General features: G+C 43.2%; 2 protein-coding genes across 19 annotated transcripts in view; one reads left to right on the top strand and one right to left on the bottom strand.

The window, feature by feature from the left end:
- Window positions 1–20,037, bottom strand: part of lrrfip2 (leucine rich repeat (in FLII) interacting protein 2) — a 30,449-nt gene extending 10,412 nt beyond the window's left edge. For 3 of the 12 annotated variants that reach the window (XM_012817015.3, XM_031579479.2, XM_031579480.2), the window contains exons 1-4: window positions 19,556–20,022; window positions 17,751–17,903; window positions 10,461–10,547; window positions 78–119 (exon numbers count right to left, since the gene is read on the bottom strand). In XM_012817015.3, coding sequence (XP_012672469.1) covers window positions 78–119; window positions 10,461–10,547; window positions 17,751–17,834 — 213 coding nt within the window. In that variant the 5' untranslated portion in view covers window positions 17,835–17,903; window positions 19,556–20,022. Of the gene's footprint in view, window positions 1–77; window positions 120–1,100; window positions 1,215–1,973; window positions 2,046–2,686; window positions 2,744–2,910; window positions 2,959–3,427; window positions 3,479–3,923; window positions 4,029–4,492; window positions 4,565–5,465; window positions 5,514–6,475; window positions 6,554–6,748; window positions 6,797–6,953; window positions 7,011–8,042; window positions 8,100–10,460; window positions 10,548–17,750; window positions 17,904–19,555 lie in introns of all 12 variants that reach the window. The other 9 variants (XM_031579474.2, XM_031579477.2, XM_012817010.3 and 6 more) reach the window with 7 other exon arrangements.
- Window positions 20,038–21,490: 1,453 nt separating this feature from the next.
- The window catches only part of LOC105890965 (arginyl-tRNA--protein transferase 1), a 92,146-nt gene continuing 89,445 nt past the window's right edge, over window positions 21,491–24,191 (top strand). For 3 of the 7 annotated variants that reach the window (XM_031579516.2, XM_012817095.3, XM_012817096.3), the window contains exon 1: window positions 22,050–22,376. In XM_031579516.2, coding sequence (XP_031435376.1) covers window positions 22,277–22,376 — 100 coding nt within the window. In that variant the 5' untranslated portion in view covers window positions 22,050–22,276. Of the gene's footprint in view, window positions 21,666–22,043; window positions 22,377–24,191 lie in introns of those variants that run through there. The other 4 variants (XM_012817097.2, XM_031579515.1, XM_031579517.2 and 1 more) reach the window with 3 other exon arrangements.

Here is a 24,191-nt window from a genome sequence, read left to right as displayed (position 1 = left end):
CAGATGCATGACAGATCTAGGAGTGAACCAGGGTGGTCTCTCACTCAAGGCTATTTCATGAAGTCCTCCACACTCACCCGGCTGTACTCGGTGTACTGCTTGTCACATTTTTCATCCAGCTGGAACAAGAAAGAGAAATGAAACATGAATTAGTAAATCAGCCCTGTCCTGTCTGTGCCCCGCTGGGGTTCTGTTCGGTCACCTGAGTCAGCGGACCGCTGAGGGAAGAGCAGGATGTGGACCGCTGCATGGTCACAGATCACTCAACGCAGAACTTCGGGAACCAAAAACATCTCTTTTTTTTTTCCCCAGCAGGCAGAGAGAAAGCCACCTTTCTCAAAACAAAACCTGTGGTTTGTGCCCCGGCAACAGTCACCAAAACAAACCATTTCTAAATAGTAACACAAGCAAGCCAATGGTAAGCCACGATCCTTTAAAAAAAAAAAAAAAAAATGTAAAATAAAAATAAAAACCATAACATGGGAAACTTTGACCAGAATGCATGCGCTGCAAACAGAGAATGAGAGGTGCCAAAACACACACGCAAAGTCAGTGAAATCCCACAGGGAATTTTTAACCAAAACACAGAATTAGTCATCACATGGGAACTATACAAAATAGGGGTCGTGTTAGACAAACCTTTGTGATCAAAAGATGGTGTTCAGCATTTTCACTGACTATCAGGTTAAACCTCTTCAGCTATTTTCAGCCCACAACACTCTGGAACAGTGACCGCGTAGTGTGTGAGAGAGAAGCCAGGGCAGGGGACGGCTTGGATCTGTGTGTGTGTGTGTGTGTGTGTGTGGTACGTGGCATATGGGAGTGTGCCGTGCATGTGCTAGTGTATGCAAGGCAAGAGCATGCCAAAGTCTGGCTTTCTCCAACATCTGACAATAGCGTGCCTAGATAAAGGGGTGAATGTCCAATCTGTTGGGTGTATTCAGTGCTATATACACTGCAAAGGGGTGTGGTGTCTAGTCTGGCTTGGTCCGTGTGCGAGTGCATAAAGGCCATATGTGAAGTCTGAGTGTTTCAGAAAGGCCTGAGAGGAGACATGCTTTAGTCCACTCCATTCCATTCCATTCCAGAGTGTGACTTACGGTGTCCAGGTCAGGGATACACAGATCATCCAGGTCAGACACGATACTGCCACGACGATTAGTGCGGCTGAAATAATCAGCAGCCGTCTCACTGATGTCAGAGAAATCAGATGACTATGTCCAGTATAAAGTGATGGACAAAGAGGAAGGAGAGAGAGAGAGAGAGAGAAGGAAAATAACATTGCAAAAGAGAGAAAGAGAGTGGAAAGGGGGAAAAAGACTAGATGAGGGAAGAATATGCAGATATTAAAACGAATATATAAAAAGCAACAGGATAGACGGATGGAGATGCATGAGAACAGAGCAAAGGTGTTCAAAAAAGCTAGTGAGGGAAAAGTTAAAGTCCTGGACCAAAGCTACAAGAAGAGTCGTTATAGTGATGCTTTCACTCATTCTTCTCATGTTCCTCACAATGAGGACATGACTGATATATTTGTAGAATTTTATAGCAAACATCAACACAAACCGAACAAAGCAAGAGATGGAAAAATCATGAAGAATACACTAACTATGACTTTAGGTCTTAAGGGTCAACAAAACAGTCAAGACTTTCCATAAATACCATTTTGAATCTAAAAGGTCACACTGAATGGCATGTGGCTGATGGAAAACCCCCCATCTCGCCCTTCAGGCAGGGCTGCCCAACCCCCTCCTCACAGACCTCCAGCCTTCTCGAAACTCAACAGGCACTTACCTCAAACAGCTACTCTGGCCTCTTATCAAATCTCATGTCTTTCCCCCAATCACCCTAGGCCCTAACCTTCCCAACAAGCTCTGGATTCGCTCAGTCAGTTCCTGCTGCTGGCCGGAGGTCCAGAGGGGAGGGCTGGGTGGCTCTGGCCAAGAGAGGAGGAACAACCCTAATCGGCTCACCACGCTGTCCCTTCGTCCGCGTTTGTGGTACTCCTGGGACACCGTGCTGCCGGAGTCATCGTCAGAGGAGGACTGGCAGGGTCAAAGGGAGCTTCAGTCATTGTGTATTTCTAACGGTATGCACACTCTCTGTTTAGAAGTACTATTCAAACTCACATATGCACTAAAGACAACTCCATTCATGCAGAAGTTATAAGCCCTTTCTTACTTCTACCTTTCAAACAAACAAACAAAAAACATCAAACAACACAGAAGGCAAACTGCATCCACCAACTCTATAGAATGGCAAACCTGTGGAGCTCCACACACAATCCAAACAACCCTGTGCACTCCGAGTGCATGCCTTTTTATAAGGTCGCATGGCTTTAATCCAGAGTTACCTGCTTTGCTCCCTGCCGGGTTGTTATGGGACACTAAATATCCATGTTAGCTCGGGAATCAATTCCATTCCAGCTCCATTCCATTGACTGTTAATGGGCATTTTCATTTTCAATTGATTGTCTGGACTCACTCAGAGGTTAAAATAGATTTGACAGCTATTAGCTGCACTAGTGGGGTGTTAAATCAACCATGCACTTTATCCACGACTCAAGTCCATTCAGTATTCAACCCAAGTAGTGGCAAAACCGGTTGAATAAATTGCAAGGGTTAGTCAAACGGGTAAGGTGGAGAGGAGTGCAGTTGAACAGGCCAGAGTGTGGCGGGGTGCTCACCACAGGGCTGCTGCGGGTGGAGCTGGCCGCTGAGGAGTACCAGCTGTATTCAGACGGCTGTGTGTGTGTGTGTGTGTGTGTGGAGGGGTGAGAAGTGGGGTGGGGGGGTGGGAATAGAAACAGCACTGACATGAGCGCCACAAAGTCTCATGTAGACAGAATGAGCTCAACCAACTGGAGGATGACATCATAATAGGGTCACTATGGACACGGACAACACTTACAGTTCTGGAAGTGTAGGAACCATAGAGACCGTCATCATTGATAGAGGCCTGAGGGGGTAGAAGGGAGAAGGAAGTGGGGGGGGGGGGGATCACAGCTTTTCAAAAGCAGAACAAGGAGACCCACTTGGGCCTCCTTCAGTGAGAAGCCTCTTTGGCTGTACACATGCATTACAAAGCCAAGAATTCAGCATCAAGTGGAATGCCTATATTTCCTAACAAGTAGGCAGCAGCTTCTGACGGCTTAAATCACTTCCTGCTGTTTGAGTTCACAATATGCACGATTATCACATTACCATGATAAAAACACATGCATTACTGTTTGTCTAGGGCCACTAAACCTCCAGAAGAATAAACCCTCCAGTTGAACTTTACGGGCTGTAGGAGGGCTGCGTCAGCTGCATTCTGCGGCCTAAGGAAGACTCATCTGTGGGGTGAAACAGAGCAGCTTTGTGCCCTGGGCAGAGGCTGTAATGTGCAGTGTGTAGTGTGGCTGCATGCAGACTCCATGCAGACTAACCAGGCTGTGACTCCGGGTCAGGCCACTTGTACTGGGGGTGATGGATGGGGCCTGTGGTAGGAGTGGGAGGTGGAGTGATGGGCGTTAGGCAGGTAAACAATGTGTGGAATTCTGTGACCAAGCAGTCAAAAGACCATCTACAAAGAGATGTTACACCTAGTGTCTAGAGCAGTTGCATTAAAACCAAGCTTCTGCTACATATAACTAGATATTTCCTGACTAACAGGGTCTGATTAAATAGTTTGGAAGCCAACACTGAGTTATGAACTACAACCACAACAAATGAAAGAGGCCTGTGAATGATAAATAAACACCAATAACAAATATAACATTCTGTAATAGTTAAGCACTAACTAGCACTAAGTTATAATACTGTTGGGGAACTAGTTGGCTGGCAGGTTCAGTAGCATCATTGCTCCTCAGGGAAATCTGTGGGTACACTGACTGGAGGAATGACAGAGATGAAATGACAGGGTGGAGAGGGAGAGAGTCAGACCCGGGGCTGGTAGGTGGAGGAGGTGGTAGTAGTGGTGAAAGTAGGGGGAGCAGGTTTGGAGCTCTTTAAGCTGGTGTAGTTCCTTTGGTCGTGGTACAATCCAGTCTAGAGGGAAATGGCATATGACACATAAACAAGAGCGCAACGAACGGAGAGAGACATATTCCACTGCTCAGAGCTCTATCCATATAATGGGTTAACACAACCCTTTGCAAATGAAAATAACTACAAAACCACAAAGGAAATGGTAATGACCAAAATATTTGTAGGCTGTGAAGCGAGTAGAGAATTGACAGATTAGTTCATGGCCTGGATAAGCCTTAGATCTGCTATGGAACACCTAAATAGAAACAGCGCTTGCATCTGGTGTTTTCTGCATTCAAATCATTTGTTTGTGAGCCGTCTTTGCAGACATTCTGTCTTCAAGTAGTAAGTGAATCCAGGCACAAATGTAACAGACGATGAAGAACTTTGCCTTTACACCTATTTGTATCTGCATAAAAAAAATATACTGGTAGTTGAATGATCATGCAAATGCTTGAATTCACAGCAGTGGTAGGTACACTGACCAGCAAGTCCTTTCTAGAGCCACTGGTGCTGGAGGTCTTCTTCAAGTTGTGCAAGTCGCTGTACACAGAGCTCTAACAGGGAGGGCGGCAAAGGGATGAGTTTCACGATATGTCTGCCCAACATCATCCACAACATCCACCAAAATAACACACACAGTTTATGTTTCAACGTGCATTTAGTTTGACAAAAACAATCTGCCCAACCTCTGAACTGTGAAAGAGTATAAATGTCTAAAAAATGTCAAATATGGCTACAGACGTTACTGCGATCAGCCCACAGCTGCTGAAAATAAATAACGTTAACCAAAAAAGCTTTGGAGCTCAACCAACAACTAACATAGCCTTCACATTTTACAGTCAATGAATGCTATGACCAACAGTTTTACAGACTAAATAACTAAATACAATTTCTAAATATCTATCTAAAGTAACCTCATCACTTGACATATTATGGCTACTATGGCGGTTGTAGAAGATGACATCATTTTGGAGGTAGCTACTGGCACCTGACGGACACCGTACATTCTCCTACACACTTGGTGGTGAGGGAGGGGTATTCAGTTGGTTGCAATCTGCAACCTCACCGCTAGATGCCACTAAATCCTGCACACTGCAACTTTAAGCATAGCTTTGATCTCCACTGCCAATGTCAAATTGTTTCAAATCACATGTAAGAGGCTCAACATGTTCAAAACATAGCTACAAAGCAAACTGCATGTCAAAAATGAAGCCAAACTGTAAACCGACATTCATTTCAATTGTCTGTCAGCTCCTGAATGCCCCTGAATCCTTGTGTATCTCCATAGATCACTCTCCTTACAAACCATTAAGCATGCCCTACATCCTGAAGTCTGACTGACTGTGTTAGGCGAATGTGAAAATCTCAGACACATCACTGCTGTGTGAGCGTTGCAAGGTGTAAATGAAGCGTGTGCTGGCTTCATGACAGCAGGAGAGGGTGGGGGGTACATACAGTGGAGCGGGAGCTCTTCAGAGCTGAGCTGCTGGAGAGGCTGTCAGACTGCAGACGGAGCAGCAATTATACATAAGAGAAAAAATAACAGACACACAAAACATCATTACAAACCACAGTCTCCCCACAGAATGAAAACTCCATGCGCAAGTACTCAGGGTGTAAAAGACACATGCGGTATGTATGTGGTGACAAAAAAAAAAAAAAAAAAAACAGACCAAGTGAGAGTTATTGATGGTTATTGCTTTTTACGATGATATTATGCTGGACCACTAAAACAGTGCAACATCACAAGCAAGTGACTTAGACAGCTCATCACTTTGGATACTAGTTTCCAGATAGGGGGGGGGGGGAGAGTGGGGGAGAGGACACAAATCTGGGCAGTGTTTTCTCTCTGAATGCTTGCCTGTACAGTTGCTAAGAGTGAAGATAAGTCAGACTCTTTAGTCAGCTGTTTACATGATGAGACTGCAGCAGGGGTGTGTGCAGCGCTTCTGGAGGGGTATGTGTATACTATACTATGCATACTTGAGACTGCTGTGACCCCGTTTCGAATGATTAATCTGTCGTTTATTTGCCAGAGAAACCCCTTCAAGGCTTCCACTGGCCGTCATTATTCACTGTGATAAGCTGTGGGGGCCTGAAGTAGACAGTTGAGATCACACTGTAAACTTCTCCAAGGTGCTGTCTCAAATACAAGAACATCTGTTGTTATTCTATGAATAACCAAATACGCAAACGTTAGATATGAATCAATGAAGGTTTCTAGCATTAGGCTACACATGAGGTATTGAAAATCCTAGTCGGAATTAGGTAGATGGAATGTAAAATGATTATGAATGTTATGACTATTGTGAATGCAACAAAATGGTCTTATGGCCGTGGTTATGTTTCAGGGTGTATTGTCAAAATAGTTTTAAGTGTAAAACTCGACAAAAAAAAAAACAACAACAGGGAAGGCAACCCATACGGAAAACAGATACACAGCAATACACGCCCTGGAAACCCACCACCGAATCCCTCCTGAGGGAGGTACTAGTTCGACTCCGGATGGAGCTCCCCAAGTCGCGTAGCGAGGATGAAGTCGACTTCAAAAGCAGAGACACATCAGGTTTACAGACACTGTCATCCCATTTGTCCATCTGTCCAATCATCTCACCTTATCTAATGTATCCTTACAGTTCTCCGTCAAAATACCAACACGCTAAGAACGTATATTATATCAGAGCACATTACAAGCCTCACACACAAAACTGAAGGCACCCAAACAACATGGTACACACCCGGTAGCTGGCACTGCTACGGACTGACATTGTGTCATCATCTCGACCCTGATGAACACAGATACAGAGCATAAAAGAATGACAACAAAGGATAAAGAAAAGACAGATATGATGAAAGCTTTAGATATGAGCAAGCAGGGAAGGTGAGCGGAGAGCTAGACAGGGAGGCAGAGTAGATGGGGTGGGGGGAGCTGGAGATACAAACCCGCCGTTGTTGGCTGCTGCTGGAACGATGCGAATGTCGGGCCTTGTCAGCGTCAGCCTGGATGGAGGGAATGAGTGGGAAGGAAAGAGAAAAAATGAAGGAGCAAAGGCACAAATAAGGAGAAAAAGAAAACAAGGAGGAGAAGAAGCCCCATAAAGACCCTCATCCCAGCCTGACCCTCATTTCAGTGATGATTGCTGATGGGGAAAAAAACTGTAAAAGGGAGAGTGGAGACACTTTACTGCTTCACAAAGGTCACATTACAATCCACTGCTTTCCTCCCTAGTTTTTACCATCAGCATTCCCCACATGAGAAGAGTCAAGGGCAGGGCAGGGCAGGGCAGGGCTGGGATAGGAAGGGAAGGGTAGGGGTAGGGGAAAGCGTGAAACACAAGGCTGGATGCAACTGCTTGGACATCTGTTCGTGTTATACCAAACCAACACATGCCACTCTGAGGAAGATGAGCACGAACGATGAATGGCCATCCAGCTGAAGGATATCAATTCAGTCAGATTCAAATGCTGACTTCTTGCCACGAGCGCTTCCTTTCCCCCTGACCACATGTGCTGGGTGGGGGGGGCTTGGAGCAACACCATAAAGACATGCACAGAGGCCTATCCATCTTAAACTCTTTATGCTACAAATTACCATAGAACATTCCAGAAAGTGATACCAATCTGACCTTGGACCTATGGGCCTCTTCACTTTGTTAAAAGTACACCACACTCGACAAGTTAGACCGTGCAATAAATCAAGGCTTGGTTAGGTGCAGAGCTAAACTGTAGCTTTGCTTTCGTTTTGACAGGCACTAGTTTCACACAGACGTTTGCAAAACACAGCCTACCGCAATAAAGATCTGTCCATGTGTGAACCACTATCAAGCTCACACCATGGACTTCTACAGTCTACCAGACAAACAGATTACTCATAAGAGCTCCTCTGAACCAAGTGCAATAAACAAGGTAATGTCTTCCATAAAAAAAGGTTAGGAACATTCTAGATACGGTGATGATTGCAGTTCAAGCCTCACACAAACACAGGTTTTAACGAATACAGTGGTGAGGCTCACAACATGCGCTCTGTCCTACCATCCATTGGTGGATCTGCCCCCATTTCCTGTTGGAGGACGAGTGATGGTGAGAGAGCTGAGTGGAAAGGGCCGCGATCCGGATGGGAGAGAGGAACAAACATAAACACAAACTTACTGTTTACTCGCAGCTAAGTGGTATGCTCTCTAGCTCGCACAAAGACACACACACACACACACACACACACACACACACACACACACACACACACACACGCGCGCACTAAGAGCCTGGGATGTAGCGTCCAGTGATGTGATTGTTGCCAAAACCAATATCAGCTCCTGCAGAAAGGCTGTTAAGTCAAGAGCATATTCCCTACATTTAAAATTTGCAGGTACTGCATTTCAAACTCCACTATTGCTGATCGTTCACACTTTTACTGTTCTGTACATGTTTTAAGAGTTTTAAGATATAAAAGACAATGTCACTCCTGCTTTATAGTGATCACGTTGTACACACCTTTCCAACACAATATTTTCAAAACAATTAGGGAGCAGACTGTGTGTTTCTTAAACAACATCAGGAGATTTCATGCCCTCAAAAGTCATCAAGACGTTGAGAATCAAGACTTTTACAGGCCTTCTACATAAGAAGACACACTAATACTTAAGGCATTACTTTAAAAAGCATTCTCACTACCCCTATGTAACAGAGCCAGTCTATGAGTGGATGATCACATCAGACCCTCAAAGGAATTACATGACGACTTTCTAAATAAAGAGACATAGAACATAGCCGAGGAGCGTCTGCACGGTGCCAGAGTGAGTCAGCCTGACCTCAGCAGTATTCACACTTTCCACATCAACACTTCCCTGAAGAGAGCGCCGAGCGGAAGAGCACACTCAGCATCTGTGTGGCTCTCTCACTTGAGACAGTGGCCACTGCAAGGCCGGGATTCTCTCACTTGAGACAGTGGCCACTGCAAGACCGAGGTTTTGTTGCCAGCACGAGCGAGGGTAGCGAGGGAGTACCTCTTTCTGGGATGTGCAGTCATGGTGAAAATCGGATCTGAATCTTTGATGCAGTAGGATCCCCAGAGTGAAGGCAAGTTGGGGAAAAACAAAACTCACCTGTTTTTAAATGTGTCTGGATTCAGAAATTAAAGCAAGGAACATTTCTGCGCCTGAAGTCATCAGATTTTAATATTTCAAAACCGTTTGTCCAATACAGGCAATCGAAGTTGGTGATGAAGCTGCCAAACAGGAAGTAAGTTCATACCTCGGCCAATCTTATGTCAATTGACTTGCTGTGAGTACATACAGTCACGCTTTTGACATAATGGCATCAAGTTTCCATGACAACTATGGCCCTAAATTTACAGCTTGTGTGCATGACTTGAAGTGTTGATGACTGATACCTAGGCTACTGTTATACGCTAAAAACGTAAAACAAAATATGCACGCGCAAACAACACTAATAGAAGGCATTAGAGATACGTTTGTGGTATAAGAGATAAAAACATAACCTAGCGCGCTGCAGGCTACAAGCCAGATGGATGACTGCCACACGCATATCTCAACCCGTTTCAGAGAGACAAGAACACCAAATCTAATAGTTTCTAAATGTGAATCCTCACATTAACTTGAAATGACCAAATGGTTGAAAAATGCATCATCTTCTCGCCCAAACCGCAATCTGGTAATTGTATCGAAGTCCAAGTCCAACTTTCAAAGCCATAGAGAATAGCTTATCCCATACGCCTTTCATAAATCTTTCAAACCTTTCAACACCTCCGTTGGTCTCTAAACAGTGTATGTGGCATAATAGGCCTACTGTTGTGAAATGATTGCCAACTCAAAAGATTGCAATGATTATATGAAAAGAAAGCGAATAGCCAATTCATTGCAATGCTTTTTCAAAGTAGCGTGCATTATTGATACTGACACTTCACTGAGCCAGTGTAAACAAAGCCTAGTCTACTTGATTAATACAAAATATAGGGTTTCTTATGACTATGTGTGTGTATATATATGAATGTTTTGAACTGATACTTAGCAAGAATATATATATATATATATATATATATATATATATAAATATTCTATATAATATTTCCCATAGACATGGCCTACAGTACAATAATCTATTTCCAATTGTAAAATGGCCCTGCACTGGAATTCCGGCACTATGCCTGAGAACTTTAATCCACGTGTATTTTATGAATGCAAGTATGGAACTATAGTGCAACAGTATTCAGCCATTTGAATTGGAGCATCTTCCTGATACAGGCAACTAATGGTATCCTATAGGATCATTGTTGTGCAGTTATGATGGCTGAGGCTGTGATCATAATTCAAATGAATTTGGCTGTACTGTAATGTTGATATAACAGTGACGGACTAAGTCTATGGCTTAATAACTCTGCCCTGCTCTCTAATGAAGACCAATGACAGTGAACAGCTGGGACGGTGGTAGTACCTCTCTCTGCTGGCGTTCCAGCTCCCGCATTCGGATGTCACGTGCCTCTGCCCGGGCGGCCCTCTTGGCAGCGAGCCTGGCCTCTGCCTGTGGAACAGAACAGAACAAAACTCTCATCAGTTTCTATCAGCAGTATTGTTAATGCAACATACTCACTTTGTATTTTACACAGACTTTACACCACACCACTTTTTTTATATTACATTTATTTGCAACTTCTTCCAAACAACAGGTATACGTATCTGGTCCTAGATGTACCAAATGACATGCATCCCTTTTTCATTGGGATGACACAGCACTAAATCACTATGCACCTCCCCTTAGGGGTCGCCATTTAAATGCAACACCATCAGGGCAACATGAATCACTTTTTGAGTATCTGGAAGACTCTTCAGACAAAAAACATCTGTCCTCTCATAAATACTCCTGGAAACGATAAGAATCTTAAAACTACTCAGCTGCCCTTCGCCACAAGGGGGCCGAGGATGCCAGATTACACTCACACTCACACTCAAGCCAACTGGGATCAAAATCCCCTGCCATATCTGGGTCAATTGGTTTCAGCTCCCCGCCTGGTTTCTCATCTCAGAGCAAAGGAGGGCTGTAGCGCTCTCCAAAAACTAAGAAGAAAAAAAAAAAAGAGGGAAAGAAAATCCAAGCCCTTTAGGGGGTTAAGTCTGAGCACACAGCAGAGGCAGAGTTTAAAACAAGCTCACTGCAGCTGGTGTGGAGGGACCTTTCAGAGTACTACACAGCATGAGGTGGTGCTCAGTTTGGGAGATAACGACAGCATGTGTTGCTATGCTGCCATGTTGGATCTTTCAATAATCAGTTCCATGATGAGTCCCGGGATGCTTTCAAACTTCAAACATTATCCGTCAGGTTTTATTATAGCCAAGTATGGGCCTGCTGTTTGATTCTTGGAACCTGTTCAACTATGTTTCTTCCCCATTTCACAAAGCTTAGTTCAACTATGTTCTACTAATTCTGTTCCTGTCAAATATGTCATCAAATATATAATCAAGACCAACAATCACCCAGTACAACTTTTATTCCCTTCTTAAGCACCGAGTACAGCAGGAACACTACTGTGGATAACACCCCAAAGTCAGTGCCCCAAAACATAATTCACTCACAATTACTAACAATGTGGAATATTCTAATCCTACCCCTTCTACATGACATTTTCAGTAATGCACGTTGCATTACCACCACCATTACCAACATACAGAAGAGCAAAATTGATGGCCTCTTTTCTAATAATAGCCCTCACTGAGAGCTTTGAGCTTTGGGTTCGAGATGAGATGAGATGCTAGAGCTGCCGGTCTGGTCCCAGTCCACCATGACTCATTTCAGCCACAGATGCAGAGGCCTGGCTCAGAGCCCCTGCCATCAACTGTACACAAACACACACACACACACACACACACACACACACACACACACACACACACACACACACACACACACCATGTGTTCTCCATCAGTCCAGGGCCTCCCTAAGCCCCCCCCCCCTTCTGAGTGTAAAGGTCAGAGATGGGCAAGAGTCCTACAGCTCCCCCAAATCAGTGAGGGAAGAGTCCACATGACTTTGCACTTCTTCTTAGGCTAAGAGTGGAGACACACACAGACACTACAGAACAGCTAACAACACCTAACACGGCCTAATTAATAACAAAGAGAAAGCTTAACATCTTAAATCATATTTAAGTTTAGACTTTTACAGAGATTAGCTGTTTGGGATAGGGGTAGGCATGGCACCAGGCAGTGTGAGCCAGCAGAGCCTGGTGGGGGAAATGGGGTCTGACGGCAAGACCGGCAGGACTAAATTTGCTTGATGCCTCGGCAGCAGAGGCTAAATTCAGCCTGCCCCACCTCCTCTCCTTGGCAACGAAGAGAACCCCTCCCCTCTCCAACAAATTCACACTTACTGCTCCTCTGTCAGCTACGGCAGCCTGCAGAGGCGATAAAGTATTGAAGACAGATCACCTCATTCAAAGTCGCCATAAAGACACACGGTTAAAGCTAGACCTTTTACAAATGGCCACTTAATGGGATTAGCCAGACATAAAACACAATAGCCTTGGATAAATCCACTTTGATGAGTTCACAGGGAGGGGGAAGTATTTCACTGGCACACACCGAGGGTCCTGTGAATAACTCTTCATACCCAGCTGTGCACTGCTGGTGAGACTACTATTTCTTCTTCAGCACGTCTACAGTAATGCTAGTACCTCTTCTCGGTCTCCCAGTTTCCACATTTCTCTGAGGTTTCTGAAAGTGGATAGGGAAGTGTTGAAGGAAGTGTTGCTTGTGACACAGAGGGGGTTTGCAGGCGGCTTGCTTTTTTCATTTGTGCAAAGATTTGTTTTTCATGCATGAGTAAATATGTGTGTGTGTGTGTGTGTGTGTGTGTACAGGCTATGTGCTTTATTAGAGTTGGCATGTCTGAGTTGTCTGCGTGATTGAGTAGATATGTCTGTTCAAGTTAACATCCATGTGTACTGCAAAAGTGCGTCAGCAATGTGTGTGTCAATGTAAGCATGCGCATGTGCCTTTCATTTATTTGTTTTTGTGTGTGTTCGTGTGTGTTTGTGTCCACACGTTTAAGAGAGTGTGAAGCCTGGCCTCTGTACGGCACACCTGTTCCTCTGTCTGACAGGGAGGCTGACCTGGGAGGCAGAGTGGCGCAGCTGAGCTCTGTGTCTCTATCTATAGCTCATCATTCCCTCACACACACACACACTCAGAAGGCTGTCCATCCCCCACCAGCTCCCATCAGCCCCCACCAGTCCACAGTTCTCGTCAGGAGTGGAAAGGGGTTGTAATCTGAGCAGTGCTACCGGTGAGCACCATCCCTAACACACACACACGCAATGTATTCACCATCACAAACTGAAATAATCCACTTTCCTATATGTCCATCTCAGACAGTCAAGAAACGCTTCAATCAGACGGTACCCACAGGATGAGAACATCTGACACATACTGGGTCAAGAGGACTAGCTAGATATGAGCATGCCAACCACACACACACTTTTGTTTAGAAGCTTTGGACCTAATGCTACATACACAGACACACAGCAAATGTTTTTATAGCCCACAAACCAATTGTACAATAGACCTAAGATTACATTTAGACAATTGAACACGCCGTCAAACTCAATAAAAGTTTAAGTATAGTCAGCATATTCATTCTTTTGGTCTCTGGCCTTATCTTTGTGGTCGTTTGAACTTCAGGAGGAATAATAAAAAAAGGGAATGAGTCAACAACTCGCAATCCACCCACACTGTCTCTTATCTTAAGAAGGCAAAATGTAAATTGTAGCCATGGCGACAACTTATTATTCAAAAACACTGATCGTCTGATTTGTCCCGGAGTGGCCTACTACAGGCGGCGGTTGGCTGTGGGGCACTGTGTTTAGACATCAGACACGACTGTGCCAGAGAGGCTGATCGGTTCATACTGTGAACCCCTCGGCATTGAGCCTGGCTTTCAGAAGGGGATTCTGCCTGTTTGCCATTTCTCGACAGCTGCAAGAACTCTGTGGCACCATTCAGACCTTTCACACATCCGTGTGTTGTGGTCATGGAGTTATTGTGCCAACCACAGGCATGCCACACTTTCCATTGTGTTTTGAAGCACTATTTAGCAATGGCCATGGTTTCCAGCAATGTGAAACCAGTCAAGAATTGAACAGTTGGAAATCAAAATGGGTTGCAGGATTGATTATGTTCACCCATACTTGCCTACAGTCACCCTAAGTAAGTCACCCTAAACAATCTACTTTGAGCTGATGGGAATGTTATGTCTTTGGCATCCTTGCAACAATAACAACTACGAGAGCATAATCATCAGTAATGCAGCAAAGAGTTCTTAAAAGGATGACAGGAAGAACTAGTCTGCTCAGTGGATGGGAGTCAGCCCACTCCTCTTGTTTATGGACATGGACACACTTGTTTACACTCATTATTGCATCAGTATTGGCTGCTGGTGTGTCCCCACTCTCGTGATTGGTTGCAATTTGACCCGGCACATTGACACCACTCTCACACTGTCTGCAGCTCATCTAACAAATGAAATGGCACAGCATTCAGAAACAAAAACAATAACAGTGACACGCAGGTGTGCACATGACCGGCCACGGACAGCAGAACATGGATCACCTAAAACTCCTGAGCTCATCAGTAGACCAACATGTTTGGAGGAACACTGCCTTGCAAAAACCCTTAGCCATTCATTGAACATTAAGGTTTCCATTTCTTGTCAACAGAGCAAACTTTTAGTGTGAAAAGCCAATCGAACAGCTATCCAGAAGCTGCGTTGAGACAGACCTAGCTCAATTTAATCAGCAGATGATTTGTTTTAAACTGCCACTATAGGCTAGCTCTGAAGCATTGTACTTAACGGCCTTGAGACAAAATGATGCAGGTCCACGCAGAAGGACATACTGCAGGTATACACGCATATAGGTTGGATTACTGCCAGCAGTAGTGTGACAAAAAACAGTGCCACTGGTGGATGAAAAAAAAAAAAAACTGAATCTTGACCAGATTAGGTTCAATGTGTCCAACCGAGTTGAATCCTGTAGCAATTAGCCTACTTCTTGTACTATGCTCATATTTATTTCTTAAAAAAATGAATAGTATAGTAGCATGTCACTATGACCTTCGAATCAGTTCCAGTGAAACCAGGGCAGTGACGTTATGCAGGTGTGATTTTAACAGCAGCCACATATTTAGAGAAAGTGTTTGGAAGAAATAGTGTCAGCATTTGGTCACTGTTATTCATTACAGTTAGTTTTAAGGCTTGCAGGAGTGTGTGGTTGATTGAGCAGCTATTTGTTGCCTTATCACATAAACAACATGATTAATGATGGTCTCAACCCAGACTGGTCAGATGATTCAAGCTTTCATGGTAGCCCTGCAGCTAAGGGGGTGAGGCTCCACATGGTTTAATTTTTGGATCAAAATGAGTACAGTCTGATACAGTAAATCATCCAAAAAATATAGCACGAATAGCAAGAACACTTTGAGTGAAGAGTCTTCTAACTCAGCAACTCAGTGCTTCTCCAATATTGACATTACCAGATTTTTGGCAAGGCATACTTGTTTGTTAACAATGTTTGCATACGTTTTGACATATCATATCCTCACATTTGTTAAACAACTCTCTCTGTGATGGTTTGCGCACATGACCCCGAGCTGAAGTCTGAAATGCATGCCAATTCAAAGTCATAAATCCATCTTCTCTTTTGAAGGAGACTGGTGGCTCAGCTGCTGTTATACATCACTTCCAGCATTTCACTGGCTGAACTAGGCTGCGAGGGCGTATTAGGATGGCTGTATCTATGAGAAACAGCATTCTCCTGTTTCCTCAACAGAGTCCGCTTACGGTACCGCAATGACTCTGTGCTCCACACCCTGATGATTGCAACAACAATGCTGCCATTCACCCCCCCTGGCTGGGTTTGTTTAACACAACACACTCAGAGGGAGACCTCATATTAGTGCAGTGTTTTTTCACGAGAATAAATAAATTAAGCACAATGTCTAGATGTGAAGACATCTACCAAGAAACCCAAAGTGCATTACATTGAACTCACTCTATATTATCATCAGAGGCCTGCAGTGTGCTGTGCATTAAGAGCTGCTGGCTGAGCGCTCAGGTATGTCTTCACATTTCACTCTGAGGCCTGCCTGTTGAGACATGCATAGCACAGAGTCCAGGTGAGGTGGAAATCTACTGCCTCCATTACGTACCAGCCCATCCCGGACATACTGTACTTCGACGAGCACGAAGCAGCTTACTCAAAGTAATGCTTGAGTACAAAAAAATAAATAAAAACACCACAAATGTCACAGCTATTAAAAGGTCACTGAACATTCCATAGATCCACATCCAAATAATTAAATTACGCATCACAGCAATGAGCACTGCCATGAAATACAAGAGTGTACCATGCTGATACCAATTTTGGCAAATTGCAGCTATGGATTTGGTAGATGAATTTCCCAATGGCTGCACTGCGTGTGCTGCTCAGCCGCGGGGGCTCCAGAGACATGTCCCTACTGGCTCAGCCCCCTCTGCCTGCTGCTGTGTCTCCAGCATGGGTTGAGCCAGTCCAGGGCCGCTGCTACACAAACTGGACTGGACCCGTGGAACTGGCTTGGCAGCATAGCACATGGCATGTTAACCAAACAGTGTTATGTGCAAACATGCGTTGCTTCATGCCCCACAGGGCTGTGTTTTGTGCCACTAATTGCCCCGCCAACATTTCTTCCACACAAGAACATTTTGATGCATTGAAATTATTCAAAAATAATGACATGACTTCCTTTCCACCCGGGATGTAGCACCATATGCTAGAATTGATAAGGGCTCACTTCCCATTATATTAGACCAAACCTATTTTAGGTCCCCTATATTTTAAGTTTCTGGACTTTTCAACTGAGATTACAAAATTACATACAAGAAACACAATATGCTGGGTCAATTAAACTTGTATTATTTTCTGATCATTTCCTGAAGACAGGAAATGTTTTCTTACAAATGTTCTTAGGCTAAATTTCCTCAATACCATATGCCATCGAATGAACACAGATGAGAATAAGTAAGCTCTTGAGCAAGGCCGGCCTATCCTGGTCTTGGCCATATTACAGAAAGGATCCATTCAACTCTCTCTCTTTCTCTGAAACCATATTAAATCCTGTTCAGCTGTGTGATAACTGGTTATGTCTGCTAAGTACCACTTGTAAAGTTCATTGAACTTCACTGGAACATTCAGACAGAAATAAAACTATAAGATTAAACACCAAAGAGACCAGTGTTATAAATATTAGACCTAGTTTTGCGCTATGTGACCTTAGATTGGCGTCAAATAATGTGGGACACAACATCTGGAGATTACAGCTCTATGCAAGCATGCATGTGGATTTACCATCTGTAATACATTTGCCTACCATTCTGTAAAAACATTTTAGATTATTTTCTAACCAACATGCAACATCACCCAGTAAATATATGAGTGTCTTTCAGCACACTGATTAATCCAGGTCACAACTGTGTCTGATGCACAAGAGAGTGAGGGTCACAACTGTGTCTGATGCACAAGAGAGTGAGGAATGGAAGAGGGAGAATGAGAGCTGCAAATGAGAGAGGGTGTGAGGAAGTATAAAAAGACACAATGACTCCAGAGAGAAGGATAGAAAAGGATGTAAGGGATGGGGATCGCATCTAAATCGCAGCTGAAAGAAGACAGAAGACAGACAAGGAGAGGTACAACATACCTCCCGGGCTATGCTACTTAACGCCTCATCCTCGGCTGAGAAGCGATCCTTGATAGGGGCTCGTTTCCGTCCTGGTGTCCCCATGTCTTCACCTGCCCCACCAGCAGCTCTGAAGTGCTCTCAGGAGAAAGAATGGTCTGTTTGTAGTGCCTTCTGGAGAGGAGAGAGGGGTGGACAACATAGAACAAAGTCTTCAGCGAGGAAGTCATCATTTTGAACACTTCAAAATAGTGCAGTCGTACGCCATAACAAAACACAGTGCTTGATGAACAAGAGAGAACGATTCAGCCACACAGCCATCCGTAACTACTTCCATGTGTTATGACAGACGCATAGTAGGCTGAAGCAATCTACAACATCCTCGACAGTGCTGGCACACAGAGCTGCCCGGCTGAACAACCCACTGCCCTGGCACAGTTGTAGACTTTGGCCAGCAGCACAATGGCACATCTACAAACATTAATCAGTTCAGTGCTAGCGTACAACCAAAGATAAGCAAAACAACTTCCAGCAGTTCAGTGCAGGGCTAGTTAGTGAAGGTAGGTTACACTTTAACACAACAGAACATTTTATTTTCAAGTATAGAGGATCAGAGGAAAACAACTCTTTAGAAGAGGCTGAGAACGGCTCTACATCCCTATCATGGCACAAGTTAGAAAAAATAAACTACCTTACTCATGGCTGTCTGGGACGTATGTGCACACAGGATAAACAAGGTGCTGGCACTGGACAGTTGATTAATGCTAAGGGCTTGTCACCAAAGCTTTACACAATGTGACAAACTGGAAAAATATTACAGGCATGGAGCACAGCGCAAACCCACCCAGCCCTAGAGAGGAAGGGCATTATGTCTGAGTCAATGGTCTGGCTTTTTCACAAGACGGAAAAAGTACACAGACTTTTATCATCATAACTGTGAAGCACTGAATTTAGCATGCACATGATCCTTTTTCTTAAACATCATGTCTAGTTCGTAAACGTTTTCAACAAAATCTAAATGTTTACAAGTTGATATTATGTGTAAGTATTGTATTAGCCTAAGTTTAGACTATGAAGCATGGATATGACCTAACGTGAGTCAGCCAATGATGAGCATACCGATGGAAATTTAGTAATTAAGCCTTCTACTGAATGATCATCCACTAAGAGAACTGTGCTGCACTTTCAGTGAATTCGTTTTTTTTTTTTTTTAAAGCTCAAATTGGCGACCAGCAAATCTGCTTATTTTGTTGGCTACAATTATCTTCTATGTAGCTAATATTAACTGTGACAGTTTGACAGACTGTCGTTAGCGTTCATCGAGAAACACACACTATGTCAGGTGAAAATATTTTGCTTATAATGAATACAAAGCAGTCAGGCTGATGTTCATGGACACCTAAAAACGGACAGCCCTTTCTGGGTAACGAAGTGTCTGCTACCTTGGTGTAACGTTAATGGCTTGCTAAATATAGATACCGTAGCGATAGAGTTAACAATCCTAACGGGCTCCCTAAAAAAAAAGTTTTTTATGTTGTCCTCTACGTATTTTTGGCCAACTCAAAATCAATGCTCAATGAAAAACGACCCATATCTACGCGTGCTGATGTTAGCTCAAAGCAGGTGTTATCACAATGCCAGCTAGTCAAAGAGCTAGCTCGCTTACGTCTATGGAATAGTTTTCCATCCACCAAGCAAGCTAGCTGGTTAGCCACCCTTGTAACCTACTAACGATATCTGACTTATTGATAGCTACCTGGCTAACTATTAGCTGTAATTGTTCAAGTTGCCTTGAATTTCATGACAGTTGAAAATACAACCCTTACCTTTTGTTAGTATTCAATCAACATGGGGTAGCTCTTGTCCCCTTTAGAGCAGTGACCCCAGTTAAAATAGAACAGTCCTTTTGACCAACTAAGCTAGCCGGCTAGCTAGCCCACTTGCTAGCTAACCTCAGTTCTCCGCGAGTTGTGACAGCGCAAACTGACACTGCCCGTCACGTCACACTTCCCAAAGAATTGAATTCCTTCGTTATGTTTTCCAACTAATTTGTGTCCAGGGCTCTCACTCTCCAGTGCTTCTTGTCCCCGATACACACGTATACGATTAAAGCTGGTCTTATTTAAGAAAAATGCCCTTTCTTTTTATCCTGGTCAGCACTGTCCTGTTCTCCCTCACCACCACCGTCCGCCGATTCTTGGAGATGTCAGTGGGTGACGCTACACTTTCCCCGGATGTAAGTGAAGCCAGGGTGGAGGCAAAGGCGTTATTTTCCATCAGCAACTGGCAACCCCCAATGATCCACACTCGTATGGAGCGCTCATGACTTTTATTAGGACGACTAGCAAACGAAGCGCCCTCAAACGATGAGACTGTTTGAATTTGAATTTCCTCTATATCTGCATCTCTGTAATGCCCAGTGGAAATAGCTAAAAGTGTTGCTTTAACTTCTTTTGTCCTGATAGTTTAGACTCTCTCGGAAGACCACCATGATTTCTTGTGAAAACAAACGGAACCCCATGCAGTTTAATACTTAAAGCCACAACAAATTTGACGTTCGTGGTATTTCGTGAAACTTTTCGTGACACTTATAATCAGCATGTTCTTAGTTTTTCCAATATTTTTCACCCCGCGCAAATCTACTTAGCAAATTATATATCTGCTTTCCATAGCCTTACAGAGGACTTCATGTAGCAGATTAATAGTCCCATATAGTCCTCTACACTTAAACATGACTAATTAGAATTTTTGCGCCAAACGAAATTTTACCCACACAATAACCTTTGGAAAAACAGGCAAAAAATGTGAGAAAAGATTGCCCTCTGTTGCCGAAAAAAACGTATTGCAGAAATATGTGTCTTTCAACCACCTTCCCTCTCCCTCTCGTGACATGTTACTGGCTGAGGCCTGTATTTAGACAAAACAGGTGCATTTGACACATGAAAGTATGCCTATATTTAAAGAGCTGTTTTAAAGAGTGACATTAATTACAATGTTCAACATTATACTGAATACATTTTATAGACAACAGAAAGAATACTTAAACTACAATAAGAAGAAACGCTAAATATGTTTAAAAGAAAAGAAAGCTAAAAACGTATCTCTCCTTAGCCTTTAACTAGCTACGATTTCGCACTATATATATATAAATATATATTTATATTTATTATTTGATTTAATATTTAAATGTGAGTGGATCTGTCAGTGCACTGTAGCCATGTAATTCTAAACCTTTTTCGCCACAGGAAACGTGATAACCTGTCTGCCTGTCATATTTGAGACTCCATCTGTACACACCCCAAAGTCAAATGCAGTTAGTCAAACACATTCCTCATTCATACACAACTTTTGCCTAAATATAAAAAGCAGAATACTTAATTTCCCTTTCCCCATATATCCACAGATAGTAAAATGGCTATTGTTGTATAATATTAACTTCTTTGTAGTATTTATGTTAGTTGAATATTACTTTAGTTTTAAGGCTTTGTGCTTGAAGCATTGTAGATTGGGCCTCATTTATCAATACTTCCATGAGTGTCAGAGTGTTAAAGTTGGTAGGTGCCACAATTCACTTAAAACCCAACCTATGAACGTCAAATGTTTAATGACTAGTTTTATTCTCATTTTCAATAGAAATTACTTTGAGTGTATCCTTAAAAAGCTCTCTGTGCAAATGTTTGTGCATTTCACTTGATAAATTAGGCTCAATGTTTTAAATAATTTCCTATCTTAAGCCCCTTTCAGCTCCTTGGGGCCCCCTTGTGGGCCCCGGCCCCACTGTTGAAAACCACCAATGTAGGCACACAGCGCGTACCTGAGGACGTAAACATATACCCAATCATATGTTTTAAATGCACACTATTGTAGATGCCAAAGGCGTAAGGTCTGGATACAGATGTGGATACTGCGGAATTTCTCATGGAAAAATTTCATATGGTGAGTAACAGCCTGGATAGCAAGTTATCTTTGAGGGGTGCAAGGGTACTAGCTAGCCTGCTAGCATTCCTTTTTAGGCTACCGACCGCGCGAGGTAATTCACAGAATATACTTGCAGGTGCATGCATCCTATGTGTAGTAGGTAGGCTACAGTTCATCGAGTCTACACATATTTGACAATATCGACTGAACCACCATCGGAAATAGAGAGCTGACTGAGACTAATTTGAGGGTTTTCTAAGTCACCAGCCAAACTGAGGGTTTAAAACGTTTTTTTTTAACTGTTAAAAAACAAAGTTACAAACCTTGGCGCATATGATATAATAACCATGGGGGATTATAAAGTTTCACCTGTGCAGAACAGTTAATTAGTGTAACAAACTGCCGGCTAAAATTGCGGGTGCTCATAAAGTTGTTAAATATTGATAAGTTGGTGACATTGTGTAATCTTAGTTGACGACTTTCTGGTTGCCAAACTATGATAAGGACTTGTGACTTGTTTTAGAATAGCATTCATTCCCTGTACCTTCTTTCTATGGTGGAAGGAGGTGTTCCTCCATAACATCGCCGGGTAGTTTTCTGCTGGTGGTTAGTTGTGACCATTTAGGAACATGGCAGCAGGCAGCTCATACAGCATTGTAGAATATTTTGGTGGAGATGATGGATATCGCTGTGGCTATTGTAAAAACGAAAAGGGCAACTTCTCGCATGGTGAGTAGAAATTGCGAGGTTGAGGTTATAACTATATATATATTAGAATTGTAACGTGTGTAATTTTCTTTTTAATCTCTTGAATCAGTTGGATCGATGTTAGCTAGCTCGCTATCTGGCTGACAAACCGCTTTAGCAAATCAGCTGTGCTAACCTAGGGAGCGACTCTAAGTAGGAAGACTGACCAGTACCTCATGGTAGTTTCGTATCATTTGAGTGTTTCCCCCGTTAATAATCGTTTGTTTGGAAGATACCCTCCCAAGTAATTTGATAAGAGCTAAATTACTGTTTGTTAATGTTAGGCAATGCTAACGTCAGTTCAGCTGTCATGGCTCTTGCAGGCTAATGTTTAGTGGTAGTCCCTATCGTTAGACTGGCAGGGTTAGTAAACCAGGGCCAAAAAAACCTCAGCGACACTGCTTAGCAATTCTGGACGTTTTAAGTTGAATTACCTCGGCCAAGGAGGTGTTTTTGTTGGTTGGTTGGTTTGTTAGCTCGCAGGATTACTCATGAACTACTCTAACGATTTGCATGAAACTTGGTGAAAAGGTGTTGCATGGGCCAAGGAAGAACCCGGTACATTTCGGAGCGGATACGAATGTTAGCCTGTACGAATTTTGTATGGCATTTGCCCTTGATATGCGCTCTACTAAGTGCCATTCTTGTAACAACGTTATATTCAGATCCATGGTCACAGTGCCTCTTTAAAATATATGAGGATAATCTTTTTTCATAGGCTCGACCAATGTGCTTTGTCACAGTATGTGCTGCCAACCTGTCTGATTTTGAACATTCATACTCTTCAAAGAGCGACACGAGGACCTAAAGTCTTTAGTTAAGGTGCTTCTGTCATGCCACCCCCTACATTTAAAAAACTTGCTATATGTGTAATTTGCGGGGTGTGGGGGTTTGGATGTAGGCTACAATTTACGGTTTCAGGTATTCTCAGGTGAGAGTTTTACTCAAACCTTTGCAAGTTCCCTAACAGTGCTTTAGAATGATGCATGTGGCTTTCACATGCTGGCATAGGTTCTCATCATTACACTTGTTTTCTGTATTCTGAAGGGCTGTTTGTTGACATGTTGAGTCACATGCATCTACTCCATTCATAATACTTTTGGTTGAAGGTCCACTCCTGTGTGTATCTAAGGCAAATGCATGCTAGTATGTGCTGTCTAATCTCAATAGGTAATTTTGCCTGGTCTGCTGGTATTGATTTCTCAATAGTGTCCATATCTAGCATAGCCTTATTTATGCTTGGCTATGCTGTTTTAGGACCGTTAATAAATTTAATGAATTAATGGATTCTTCAGACGTTGCTGAGCACAAGAGGGCTTTTTGTTTAGAGACATTAGGGACACCTTTGGAAGTTTGAACAGTGTTTGAGTATTCATTATTTCAAATATAACTAATTTGCAATATCATTAACTCCTCTTTGTTTATGCTCCCAGAGAAGTTTGGATATTGTTTGTGTGTGTGTGTGTATCTGAGTGAACGAAAGTGAAGTCTCTATCCCCAAAGTCTTTGCTTTCACTTTCTGGCACACATAGATGGCAGTTCACTTCCCCTTGACCTAGTGGACTTAGATCTTGACATTGGGCAACATCTTTCTAGGAAATGTGTCAGTTGAAGACAATGCTAAAACTGGCTTAATAAGAAGATGGGAAGGATTTTTCTTCAGGGCTGTGTTGTAACTAGCTGAGTGGTGATGGGGGAGAGGGAGGGGTAATGTCATATAAATAGTCCAGAGCAATTCCGCCTACCTGTCACTGTTTGGGCCTTTAATGGATGACCCCTGCTGTAATCTGGGTACTA

The sequence above is a fragment of the Clupea harengus genome, chromosome 13 (genome assembly GCF_900700415.2).
Source record: "Clupea harengus chromosome 13, Ch_v2.0.2, whole genome shotgun sequence".
NCBI lineage: Eukaryota > Metazoa > Chordata > Actinopteri > Clupeiformes > Clupeidae > Clupea > Clupea harengus.
Note: the sequence above shows the minus strand (reverse complement) of the source record. Positions and strands in the feature narration are given on the sequence as shown.